General features: G+C 48.5%; 1 protein-coding gene across 2 annotated transcripts in view; it reads left to right on the forward strand.

Moving 5' to 3' along the window:
* Fam179a (family with sequence similarity 179, member A) overlaps positions 1 to 6,056 on the forward strand; it is a 49,584-nt gene extending 43,528 nt beyond the window's left edge. For both annotated transcript variants that reach the window (XM_013522669.1, XM_005400540.2), the window contains 2 exons: positions 1,381 to 1,467; positions 5,480 to 6,056. In XM_013522669.1, coding sequence (XP_013378123.1) covers positions 1,381 to 1,467; positions 5,480 to 5,835 — 443 coding nt within the window. In that variant the 3' untranslated portion in view covers positions 5,836 to 6,056. The remainder of the gene's footprint in view (positions 1 to 1,380; positions 1,468 to 5,479) is intronic.
* The last annotated feature ends 7,627 nt before the right edge of the window (positions 6,057 to 13,683 follow it).

A 13,683-nucleotide genomic window follows, 5' to 3' on the forward strand; every position in this document is an offset into this window, starting at 1 on the left:
CCTTCGTGGGAGGCTGAGAAAGGAGGATTTCAAATTCAAGGCCGGGCTGGAGGACTTAGTAAGAGTCTCAAAATTTGAAAGGGGTCTGGGGATGCAGCTCAGTGCTAGAGCACCACTGCAAGCAAAAGAGAGGGGACATAGCTAGATTTGAAAGCCCTCTTTCCCCTGAACCTCCTGCAAGGTGAAATGGGGCATGTGGAGGATAAAACTTATTACCTTGGATATCTGTTTGTTCCAGACCTCATACTGCCTAGGTTTATAAACAAGGGGGACATGAGGCTTAGGTGGTGAGGTTACATATAAACTGTTAAGGGATAATCATGCCCCCTCGACCTGCAAATCCCCTCCCATACCCCCCAAGCCAGCCAGATACTTCTGTCCAGACAGAGTGCCTGGTTGTTCTAGGTCCCTGGGACATAGCCTGTCCCTGTTGGAATGAAGGGAGCCCCTGACAGACCAAGTGATGTTTGTCACCTTGGTTCCAGACCTTGGCTGTAGTTACAGGAGCATGGAGCTTCCCACCTTGGGCCAGGTTCATGTCTAAAGTTTATGTCTGTTTCTCAAAGGAGCCTTCCTGGGCAGGGGCAGGTAAAGATCCTGTCTTAGTTCCCACCTCTATGCCCATGACATAAAGCTGCTTAGTGTGGAAATAAACAACTGCCTTCATGGGTGCATCCTGTTGGTTAGACCACCAGTTCAGGCTTGGAGAAGAGCGTCAACTTCTGAATTCTGACCCCAATTCTTTTTTTGGGTCCTGGGATTGAACCCTGAAACCAGCATCTTTTCATTGAGTTAAAGCCAAACCTTTTAAATTTTGAGACAGATTTTCACTGAGTTGCTAAGTTACTCAGGCTGGGCTTGAGCTAATGATCCTCCTGCCTCAGCTTCCCATAGTGCAGAGTACATGCCTGGTTCTAACCCCAATTCTTTGTTGAATTTTGTGTAAGCATGGTTCCGTTCTTCGGTGTCCCCTAAAACTATAAATATATTTATATACCCACATATGCATCCATATATCTATCTCTGTCTATCTATCTATCTATCTATCTATCTATCTATCTATCTATTTATCTCTCTATCTCTCTATCTATGTATCTATCAATCATCATTCATCTATGCGCTTTTGTCATGAACCCCATGGCAACTTTGAGAATTACAGACAATATGAACCAGACCCATGGAAACAAATGGAGCTTGCTTGGGAGCCAGTCCCTCTTCCTCAAACACCCTGTGTCCATTTGCTTTTCAAAGTGGCCCCACCAGGGCCTGGAGGAGTTAAATGAGTTCCCCAAAGGGCTCCTTCCCCCGGCAGGCATATGGGCCCCTGCACAGGAACTTGGTCCACAGCTTCACGGCCCCTGATGTCTCCATCTCTTGCAGATCACCTCTGCCTCCTCCAGGCGTTTGCGGGGCGGGTGCGCTTCCTGAGAGGCCGTGCGGTGCTGGACATCACAGGACGCCTGTCGGGTGAGCACCCTGTCCCCACTATCTCTGTCCTTCTCTCCTTCCATGTGCTTTCCTTGACCTGAAACGATCCCCACAGATCACTGAAAAGTTTTGATCGGTTGCTCTGTGTGACAGTCTCCACCTTCCTAGAACGACAATCTTTCTTTTCAGCCAAAGGAGGCAGGAATGTATATAAGCAAAGAGTTCCGAAGAAGCGATGCTGCGTTGCTGCTTCTTTGCGGAGGGGGCTTCCTCTAGCCCATCGCGTGCCTCTGTGTGAATCAGAGAAAATGTCCAGACAGATGCTGCCTACCAAGTGCTCAGCTTGGCCCACAGACAGCGCCGCTGTGAGAATTAGAGGCTGCCCTTTCCGTGGCCTGGCAAGCAGGGCACAGGCTGGATTTTAACTCCACTTGGCCCTTGGCTGGGTGCTGGCCTCAGCCTGGTGTCTCTGCAGCAGATCTGAAGAGGAAAAGTGGTTCTTATTAATCCGATTTCTCCTTGAGTCTGCAGAAGTCTCCAGGGGTTTCATCCTAGGATCAGTGACAGTGTGGAAAGGGGCCAGGCTTTGGGGTCTACAGGCCCATCTGTCATCTCCCCACACTGACTTTGGGCTGAGTTTTACCATCTTTGTTGCTCGGCAAATCCTCCCCCCTTTCTTGGGAGGGCTCTGGCTCTGGAGGAGGCAGGAGGACTCAGTCTCTCCCTAGGACTCCAAAGATCCCCCTAAAAAGCAGATGGGTCGTGCCATGCCCCTGCTTAAACTCAAGGGGCTCCCGAGCTGGCTTCACGCCTTGCACCACTTAACCCTCAAAACAGCCCTAGAAGAAGTGTGTGTTTCTTTGTTATAGACAAAGAAAACTGGGCTCAAAAAAGTTAAGTGCCCGAGATCCCTGGCAAGTCACCTAGGATTTATCCCCAGGAGGCTGGCTGCTGTGATGCTGGAGGAGTCCTGGGGTGAGAACTGGGCCATGGTACTAAAATCACTCAGGAGACCAGGCAAGGAACCCTTTTCTGTTACTCCAAAGCACTGTTCTTTGAGGGAAACCCTTCCTCGTCCTTGTGAAGGTGATTCAGCGGGCCCAGGGTGGAGATAGCCTCATTTTAAATTTTTTTACTTACTGCAATTTTTTCCTATTTCTTTAAAAATTTTTTTCTATTTCTAAGAGACTGCAAAAGCAAGAGTTTTGCTAGAGCTCTTCTGCTACCTTGGAGTCAGCTAGGAACAGAGGAGAAAATTTCCTTTGACACTAAGTGTGGACTGATAATAGCACAGCTTAATAGGAGTAAATCTTTCGCTAATTACTCCAGCTGCCTTTTAAACTTGAGTTTAATGGGGTTCACTCCCTCACGGTGGCTCCCAGAAGGGCTTCTGTGCTTTTGACAACTTGAGAGACCGATCCACCCAGCCAAGGGCCCTCCGCAAGCCTGTACCTGGGGACTGTGGTTCTGAGGAAGCCGAGTTCTGTCAGCCAGGAAGATGTGAGCAGAGGGGGAAGCGTGGGCTGTGGAGCTGAGCTGGGGTGTTGCTCCTCTTCCAAGGGCAGAGCTTCCTGGGCTGGAGTACACGCAGTTCACTGCTGGGGCGTGAGGGGAGAAGGCGGCACAAGATGGGGAAGGAGGCTGTTAGATGCAAGTGCGCTTCCTTGGTGGGGGGATTGTTCTTCCCGTCCCTCCCCCATTTTTATTGTGTTAAAATGCATATAACGTAAGATTTACCCCTGGAACCATTCTGGAGTGCACAGTCCATTCACAGTTCACAATATTGTACAGCCATCACCATTACCAATTGCTTTTTCATCTTGTAAAGCTGAAATTCTGTCACCATTAAATAATAACTCTCCATCCCCCACCCTCTCAGCAGCTGCAGCCGCCATTTTCCTTTTTGTCTCTATGAGACAGACTACACCAGGTACCTCAGAGAGGTGGATACCTGCAGTACTTGTCCTCTAGTGACTGATATACTTCCCTCAGTGTGATGTCCTTGAGGTTCGTTCATGCTGCAGCATGTGTCAGCATTTCCTTCTTTTTAAAGCTGAATGGCATTCCACCACATGTGTGGGCCGCATTTTGTCTATTCATGCATCCAAAGTTGGACACTTGGGTTGCTTCCGCCTTTTGGCTCTTGTGAGCACCACTGCTACAAACATGGGTGCACGCATGTCTCTTCATGGTCTCACCTTTTTTCTGCAGGTGAGACTTCATGGAGATCTGGGAAAATGTTGAGTTACAGTTGTTTGGCATAGGTAGTTGATCAGGATTGTTTGGTTCCCTTCTGTCCCTTCTCGGAGCTCGTTTTCTTAAGCTGCTCCCTGTTCCCCATCTTGGGGCTGGAGACACTTGTCTGCCTTTGTGGTTGCTGTGTTCTTCCCTATGCATCCTGTATCAATCACAGAGAACACAACCCTCAGCCCTGTCTAGCCAGTGCGCCTCTTTCTATCAGTTTATAAAGCTGTTCTAAGCCTTTCTGCCATGGGAGCCTCCGCTGCTATTGGATATTGCTGTGGCTGGGTTGACCCGGAGGGTACGGACCTGCCTTCCCAGCAATCCCCTTGGCTTCTGACACTTTTGTGGCCTCTGAAGGTCCCCATAGGAGCTCCATAGATTCAGGTGAAGGAAGCTTGGTTATGGCCTAACAGTCAATATTCACATCATGGAATATGCCACCGAGAGTGTCAGGCTGAACAGAGAGGGGACGCGGAGCATCTTGTCTGGTTTCTCATGGTCCCAGACTAAAAGCAAAGGGACCTCCTGGGCTCTTGGGGGCTTGGATGGTTTTCAGCTGGTAAGAGAAAGATGATTGGGTGTTTCAATAAAATAAAGGAAATCTCCAGACTGGACTCTGAGATGTGGAAACCCTGGAGACTGGGGTGCAGCATAGGGTGGAGGCTTTGGAGTCAAGGCCTTATGAAAGCTCCTTGGTGAGTCTCGCTTTCCTCTCCTGTAAGATGGGTGTGTCCTTATTTCCAGGGGTGCCATGAGCCTGAAATGAAGCCACACCTTCACTCTCTGAGCCCAGACTCAAGCAGTTTCCAGAGTGTGTCCCGGCCCATGGCTTCATCCAGTTTCTTGGCCTCATGAATTGACACTGCTTTCACTTTCATGTACCTTTGCCAGCACTTGCCCTTCGGCAGGACGCCAGACAGAATGTAAAACAGGCACCATTAGCACTAATATGCTTAGGGTAACTTGGCCACAATTCCCCTGGTGACCTGCGAGAGCCGCTTACTCTGGGTGGCTGGCTGCTGGGTGTTCTTGGGTTATGGAGTTGGGGGCTCTGGACAGTCAGATACAGGGGTCGGTTGCTGGAAGGGAAGGCCTGTGCAGAGCTTGGTGGTTTACAGACATGCTCATGCCCATGCCGCTGGCCTTATTGTGAGGTGTGGCATCCGGATGCTGGGGAGGCCATTGTTGGTCTTGTCCCCTGCTGCTGTTTGATGTGCAGTATGCTTCATCCAAGAGCCTTTACTTCTCTTCTTGGACAATTTTTTTCTGTATTTGCATGGACTTTGATAGGTGGCATTGTATCTGTCCAATATTAATATTACTTACTATTTGTCACCTGCGTACCTAAAGGTAGATCTTTGATATATATTTATCGAATGTCTAATAATTTTGAGAGCTTGGTTCACCATTACTACTTTTACTTTACAGATATGGAAAAGGCCCAGGAAGGTTGGGCGTCCTTTTCAGGTTCCCATGGCTCATAGACAGCAGAGGCAGGATTATAACTGGGGAGTCAGCCTCTTTTCTCTCCTCTGGGTTTGAAGGACCTCATATGCTTTTGTCTTTGCATGGTCCTTTTCCACAAAACGATAAAATTGTATTGGTCCAAACTTGGATATAAACCAGGCTGGATATGTGCATGGTTTTTCTTTTGATGTTATTTAATAGGCTGCTAAATGTGTTACAATCCTTTGGTCCTGTGCTGGGCTGCTGGGCTTTGGAGGTCAGTGTTGGTGCCTCAAGAGAGGGCAGAGGGATGGGAGAGGGTGCCCAGTGTCAGTGATCCTCTGTCTTTTCTTCCTGACAGCACTGGTGGCCTCAGTTTACCCTCGAAAACCTCAGGCCGTGGAGCGCCATGTCCTCCCTGTCCTCTGGTACTTCCTGAACACCATGATTAGGAGTGGCGTCCTGCCGGGGCGTGCTGGGAATGTCCGAACGGTGGTGTGCCAGCTGTCCAGGATCCTCCAGCAGCAAATGGGTACCCGGTTGCAGGACTGTGCCGCTGGCCAGCCAAAGCAAGTCCTCACAATGCTCCAGGAACTCTTAAACACAGAGTCCCCGGGAGGCAGCCGCAAGGTCGCCGACAGAGGGATGCCACCTGACAGCCAGACAACTGGCAGCACATGCTCCCTTCAGCTGGATTCAAGAAGGGGCCAGAAATAGGCAATTATTATTTTTTGTTGTTGTTTTTGTTTCCAGTACCAGGAATCGAACTCACGACCTTGTGCTTGCCAGGCGGTCACTTTGCCGCTGAGCTAAATCCCCAGCCCCGGCAATTATTATTATTATTTTATTTTTATGATGGAATGATATTCCCCCCTTAGAGTTCTGGATGTATATAGTTTATTTTGAAGTAGAAATAAAAGAATTACTTATTTTTCCAAGGTTTTCTTATCTTGCATTTTTGTAACCTCAGAATTTTCTAGCAGGTAGGATTGTGAAGCAAGCAAAATAAAACATGGCAACAACAAAACTTGTTTGGATGAGAGTGAGAGGAAGAGCTAGGGAGTAAAAGGGCAGCGCAGCACAGCCTATTGGGTCCCTCCCCAACAGGGGGCTTATTCACAGTGCTGCTGTGTGCTGTAGTCCCCTCAGAGTTCCATCTGCGAGCAGTGTGGGACAAGACGCCCTGAGATCCAGAGCCCTGGGAGGTCGCTCGAATCCAGTCCCGTGCTGATGAGAGGTGAGGGTAACAGATATCTCTGAGCACAGGGCACTTTAGCCCTACGCACTCTGCAGGACAGTGTCTGTTGGTCCAATGGGACCTTCTGGCATGATCTTCCTGGCTTATCAAGAGGTCAGGGGAATTTGACATGTGAATCACTAAAGCCTTGGCTTGCTCTAACAAGGATTAGAAGATGCTTCACCTCTGAAACATGGTAAGCAAAACACTTGGTAGAGCATGAAGGCTGCATATCACTCCGAGGTCACTGGAAGCTCAGAAATCTACTGCAGGTGGCTGAATCATGACTCTTTCGAGAGGGGCAGTGGGCACAGGACATGAGGAAGCAGAGAGAGGTGTTGGCGCTGGTGGAGAAGCTGGGAAACGTGTTCCGGCCGGGGAGGGGACCATCCTGGGCTCAGGCTCTGGACCCATTTGGCCTTGGTGGGGCCAGTGGTAAGTTTCCAGTGGTTGACCAGAATTAGAGCTCAGGTCATTACCTCAGACATGGGCACAGCAGACTGGTAAGATGAGGGGAGCAGCCACAGCTATGGACAGATCCAGATGGCCGAGGGCCAGCAGGTTTTCCGGCAGGCCCCACCAGGGGAACTCCAGTCCGCTATCACCTGACCCCGGGTAGAACATCAATTCCATACCATGTTCTGAACTCCTCCTGGGGAGCCTGGCTTTGGAAGCCTTGTGGCCAGGTGGAGCACGGCCAGGTCCCCCTGTACCCTGGATCGAGGAGGAGCACTTCCAAGTTATTCGTGCCTGGCTTTGAACAGTCTGCTTGGGTGTGACTTGGTGACTCTGGCTGCTCACCTGGCGGTGACCCCAGCAGGGGCTTCTCTGTGACCTCCTTGCTCTTTGTCAATTCTGGCTGAGCCCGGCTGAAGATCTGCTATAGAGCGGGCCATCAAAAGGCTGATTTTAAATGTTTGAAAGGCTTTATACAGTTTAATTAATTGTGTTTGCTTGTGAGCTTTTGGGGTTTGGTTGGGAGACCTGCATTTTCTGTTTGTCAAGATCTTAGAACAGATCAGAATATTCCAGGAGTTTTCAGAACTGAAAGAGCCCAGAAACAGAGCCTGGCCAGGATTTGGAAGGCAGAAACTAATTTCGACTGCACTTTCCTGTCTTCTCAAAGAGGAAGCTTCCCACAGTTCTGAACCCGCCCTCATGGGCGGAGGCGGATAAACAACCGAAAACTAATAGAAAAGCAAAGAATAAATCTTTGCACCACTCTGTTCCCTTCATTATTTCAGGTTTTAATCTCCTGTGGGCAGCAAGGGCTCTGCCAGACACACCCCAGCCCAGCACTGCTGCTGGGAAGGGCTGGGGCTCTGGCGTAGATTGGGGAATTTCCCCCACATCATGGATTAGGAAGCAGGGAGGATATCCCATGGTTCCCTAGTCCTGGGCCTCTGGGGAGCACCAGTGAGACCCCAGTGGGAGGTCAGCTCTGGGGAGCCAGCCAAGGTGGACGGGAGCTGAGCCCACCCCATTCTTTGCTTGGCTTTGTGTGGGTGAGAAAGTGCTTACAGGAAATGCTCCTGGGGACACAGTCTCTCCTGCGCCTCTCCTTCTCCCTTTCTTTCTCTTTTCCGCTTTTTCTTCTTCCTCCTCTCCCTGTCCCCTCTGTGTGAGAATGACAGACCAGGACCTATCCGAGGACTGTAACTGGCAGGCCTCCCTGTTACCTCAAGTGGCATTTTTGAGATTTTAGGAAACTTTGCCTTCAGCCTGCCTCTTGTTTGCTCTTCCTTTTTTCATCTCCTGCCTTTTAGGAGAGTAAGTGAATCTTTACTTGCCGGGTGCTGCAGATTCATCTGGAAAGATGTAAAGAAGGTGGCATCTACTGGGTCCCTCCCCACCAGGGGTTTATTCAGCGGGTCAGGGGTGGGGCCCAGGCAGCTAACTTTCTGTTTTTCTCTCTGTCTCTGTCTCTGTCTCCCCCTCCCCCTGTTCCTTCCTCCCTTCCGCCTCCCTTCTCCCCCCACTCCTTTTCTTCCTCTTCCTCTCCCCCCCTTCTTACTCCTTCTCCCCCCCAGCCCCATCCAGGTGATTCTATCTAGAACCGAGTTGAGAAGCCGCAATGGTTCTGGCCCTGTGGGTCACAGGCCTGTCAGTTCCCCTCACCTCACAGTCCTGGGGTGTCCTGGGCTTAGAGTCAGAGAGGCCGGGCTCCGGTTCGTGTACTGCGGCTTGCTGCTATGTGACTTTGGAATCAATTATCAAACTCTCTGATCTTCATCTTCCTCATCAGCTTACGCGACCAGGCGGTGATGGTGCTGTGTGATCACAACACCCACCTTCGCCTGGCTGCTGCGAAGAGGAATGAGATAGTTTTGTAAATTACTTAGCACAAGGCCACGGGCACAGGAGCACTTGCTGAACATGAACACGATGTTTTGAGGGCCATTGCTTTAGAGCAGCTAGTGATGGGGTCTCGTGGGGGCTCTGTTGCCCTTCGCCTTGGAAGGAGAGAGAGTGCTGCGGCTTCATGGAACCTGAGAGGCACTATTAGCCTGTGGAGCTTGTCTTCAAGAATGGGCTTGCTCTGCTCTCTCTGCTAGGAAGTCAGGACCCTTCCATCTTTAGGGGACCTGTCCTCTCTCCAGCCCCCTGTCCCTTTTCCTCACTTCCCGGCCCTCACGGTTGCCCTTGGCATTGCCCCTTCCCATCCCTCCCACCTTCTCCCTTCCTGCGCCCCCCACTCCTCCTGTACTCTCTTGCAGCTGAGGTGGGACGGCTTGGAGAGCACAGAGCTTTTTAACCAAAAGCATTTTCCTTTTATTATACTCAGTTCTGCCACTCTGAAAGCAAAGGGGAGCTGAGGAGGGTAACTGCAGATCTTGTATTCTTGGGGAGGGAGGAAGATGGAGACCAGAAATGGGAGACAGGAGGAGGAGCTGGGCTTAGAAGTGAATGTGTCCCATGTTGTGGATCTGTCACTCTTCTCGACATCCTTGAAGAGATTATGTCTCATATATCTTTATGAGGAAACTGAACCTCAGAAATGCTTAGTCAGCTACCTGAGCCGGTGCCCAGAGCCCCTTGGGAGTCTTGTTAAGTTGTAGATGTGGATTTGGCAGGATGGGCGGGGCTTGAGATTCGGCTTTTCCAACAAGCTCCCAATGATGCAGATGCTGCAGGTCTGGTGGAAACCTCACCTTGGGAGTCAGGCCCCAAGACAGTTGGAGAGTGGCTGGATATATGTTCAGGTCCCTTTGACTCTAAAGCCCCTGACCTTTTCTTCTAGGAAGTTCTATTGCTCTAAGATTCTGCCTCCCCTAGGCCAGTTGGAGCCTTTTGAAAGGATTGGTTGAAATCCCATGGATTCCTGGAGTTTTGCCCTGAAAATTTCAGGGCAAAGAGAATTTGCTTGGTCAGCTCTGGTCATCAGCTTGTGCTGTGGACACCTGGCTGTCCAAACATGGCCTCTGGTGGGAATAGGAGTTATGCAAATAAATGAAGACCAACTAGATGGGAGAAGCAGACTCTCTAGAACTTGCTATAGCTCACTGCCATGCTGGCAGAGATGCAAAGGCAGGCAGGTGAGTGCTAAAGCTTTATAATTGCTTTGGAAAGGTACAGCTTCAGGTGTGCTTTTAGTTGGGGCTGTTGGCGTGGAGACAGTACAGGCACTAAGAGTGGTGGATGGGTTGCTTGCATCACCCATGGTGCTCAGTAAGGTGCAGATCCCTGGGTTGTGTGCTGGACTTGCTGGATGAGAACCTCCCCGATTCTGTGCCTAGGGTTGAAGACCTCTACTCCAATAGTGATGCTCTGGTCAAGTACACAGGCTACGCCATACCTGGGAGTTGGCTACCCTAAACCAGAATTCCCAAACATGGCTAAAGCATTGCTTGGGGGAGGACAGGAGGAGATAGCTGCCTCTGGAGGGAAGGGCCTCAGCATCTGCAAATGATCAGGCATCTCCCAGGGTGGTGACTGCTCCTAGCCGGGCTCCAGGCAGGACAGCAGCCACAGCCGCAGCCGCAGCCGCACACAGCACTCTCTGGGTTGGTGTTTCTGAGTCAGGGACAATGTGGGGGCTGTTTGGTCACCATTCCTGGAATTTATTCAGGGGGTGGTCTGGTTTCCAGTGTCCTGTCGCCTGGTGTTTCAGTGAAAGGCTATAACACTAGAAGGTTTTGTTTTGTTTTAATCATGGCTTTATAATTACCTCTCTGCCGGCTGACAGCTGTTATTAGCATCACCTTGGGTTCTCCTTGAGAATTTTTACATCCAGAAAGCGATCCAGCACCTCTGGGGCTGGTGTCAGAAGCTGTTAGTGAAACAATAGCTTTTAAAAGTCACCAGGTTTTATAAACACAGCCAGTCCCATCCCCTTCCAAAGGAGGAAAAAAGATAAATAATTTTCATGAAGGCAGTTTGTTTCACGGGATCTGCATTCCCTTCCGTTTCATCTGCAGACTTTCACCACTCTGGGGCACTGCAATAAAGTCCGTGCTGGCTCCGGAAGGAAGGAGGCTGCCGCTGCTGTTTCTGGGGGATTTTCACCTGGAAACCACTGCGGGGGGTCATGGCAATGAGAACCAAAGACCTTTTGGGAAAAGAATTTTCCTTCTCCCTTAATGCTAGAAGCAGTTTGATAGGTATGTGTGTCTAGGACGCTGGAGGAGGGGAGTGGCAGAAGTTTGTCGAGGGGATTATGGTTTAAAATTCCCTTGGGAATTTTGAGTTTCCATCCAAACTAGTTTAAAAGGAATGGTTAAAATTACAGCAGGAATTTGAGTGGATATGAAAAATAATTTCCTATTTCTAAGTATTGGAGAAAATGGAGTTTTTTTTTTTTTTTCTCCCCAAATAAGACTGTACTGCTGGGTGTGGTGGTATACGCTTATAACTCTACACTCAGGAGGCTGAGGCAAGAGGGTCACAGTGAGTTCAAGACCAGTCTAGACTGCATATGGAGACCTTGTCTAAAAAAAAACCCCACACAACAGCAACAACAACAACAAAACCAAAAACGAAGACAGCTCTTTGTAGAGCTGCCCCCTGTAACGATCTGAATGCCGCTTGCAGTGGGTGCAGCAGTGTTGGAATGGAGCCTGAGGTCTGGGAAGCTTGTTTTGCCACTAGTTGGTGCATGTTCTAGAACGAGACAGAGGTCAGCCCTCAACCTCATTTGTTTTTATTCATTTGTAAACGGTATTGAAAAAAATACTTTGTTCATAATCTCATAGGATTTTCCTCTAAAATGTAATGAAACAATGTAGACAACTGTATTTTGGGTATTTAAAAAAATTTTTACACAGAAAAAAGTCAAAATAACAATAAAACAGTTTCAAAACAGTCTAGTAGGGGAGTAACAATAATTAATACATTGGGTATTGTTATATTCATAGTAGTTGTTAAAAGCACAAGATATAGGCATGAAATACTGTCCACAGAAGTATTAGCACAAAACTTTCTTCTCAATGAGCTAAGAAAAACTATCTTAACCATCTTGTGTATATGTGTATTTTTTTTGTTTTTCCTTTTCCCTTCCTTCCTTTACCCTTTCTCTTAGACAACAGTATTTTGGAAGGGTAGGGTGTTGCATACAAGGAAAGGTATAATTATTATTCACTCAAGCCTCAGCTCTGTCAGACCTGCTATTTAGCACCCAAAATGATTGTCCAGACAATCCTAAGACCCCACAGGGGGGTGAATGAGATTCACAAGCTTCATTTGGTGTTTTTTCCCATTTGGTATATTTGGCACATGGGTTAGTGCTTGCCAGCAAAATGTTCTCACGTCTTTTCACTTTGAAAGACGCAGAGACCTTCAAAGGAGGAAGTCAGTTCTTGCTGGGCTTGACAGCTGTTCTTAACTTTCTCTAAGGATCAACTAGCAGCTCTAGAATGTGGGAGAAACAAAACGGAGTTCTTTTCTTAATAAGAATCATAAAGTGCAGAGATGGGGAGAAGTAAACATTAAAAACAAAATTAAAGAAAATGATGAGGATGGACAAGCGGATTCGGAGTTCAGTTTCCCAAGATGGCTCACAAGGTGGTTTAGGAGAAGGCTCCGTGCGCAGGTCTTGCAGGTGGCAGGAGAAGTGGGCTGGCTTTGCAGTCACTGCTTTCTGGGTGAAGAGCAGGCCCAGGGAAGCCTGGTCACAGTGGGGTCAGGGAGGTGTCAGGACCCAGGCTTCTGCTCCTCACCCCAGTTTTCCAGAGGCGCGTGAGTAACCGCACTTTCCCGCATCCCTCCTTTCCTTTTCTCCTCTCTCTTTTTTTGGTCCTTTGTCCTCCCATGGAGGACATCAGTTTTGTCTATAGGCACTAACTGAGCGTGGCTAGTGCTGTTACTTGAGCCAAAATCAGGGACTGCCCCAAATGCTGGACTTCAGGAGTGTCTGAGACGACAGACAGCCTCAGAGCCATGGCTAGATCAGTAGAAGCAATCATCACTGGATGCCGGGCCCAGAGACTTCTTATCTGTGAAGTTACTTTCTAGAATCCAGAAGTGTAACCAAGCCAGCAGAGTCCAGGCTTCTTCATAAAACTGAATTAGAGTGCTGAGTGAATTAACTGTTTGCTCCTCTTTGTGCCCAATGCATCTTTAATTACATTTCATAAAAACGTCAGGATGGATTGATGGGAACTTATTTAAACTTCAGGTAGGCACAGGGAGCAAATGATAGTACAATATAACATGTGCTGTTAATATAGGCTCAGAACACATATACTTTATGGCAGTTCACCGGAATCTTTGGTGTGGGGCTACTTAAAAATATATTACCTCTGAAAAGATTTCCTTTGGAAGATAGAGTGGGTGTCTGGCAGCTTGTAAGCATCCACGCAGATGATCAATTGACAAACATGTCAACAGGTATAATTCACCATACTGGCTCCCCTGATACATGCAAAATGCTGTTTTATTTTAGAAAAAGAATATAGTTCTTGAAATCCTTTTCAGTCACATCATAGAATTTATGAAGCAAATCTTGTCAGACGTGAGTTCTTCACAATGAAAGAAGTGTCTCTTTGGCCTGTCTGCCTTCATTTTCTATCAGTGTGGATTATTCTGGGTGTTGGACGGTGTATGTGATATGAGGATGGAAAATAAATGCTGCTTATAGTAAAAACCAGCGGAGACCCAAGCTGCAGAGAAAGGTTATATTTTATCTGGAGGATTGTATTTATACTTGCAAAAGCTATCACTGTTCTGCCAGACCATTATATTTACTTTTTTTCCTTCATGAATCCCTTTGATGGAACCAGAAAATTGTTTTTCCCTTGGGGCAAGTCTGTTTGCTATCTTACTGATGTGTTGGATAAAGGCCTGGCTAAGTGCCTCTGTCTCCACAGCTCTGGGGTTCTCCCAAGTATGGA

Source organism: Chinchilla lanigera, unplaced genomic scaffold (assembly GCF_000276665.1).
Source record: "Chinchilla lanigera isolate Chin_1 unplaced genomic scaffold, ChiLan1.0 scaffold00068, whole genome shotgun sequence".
In the NCBI taxonomy this organism is placed as follows: domain Eukaryota; kingdom Metazoa; phylum Chordata; class Mammalia; order Rodentia; family Chinchillidae; genus Chinchilla; species Chinchilla lanigera.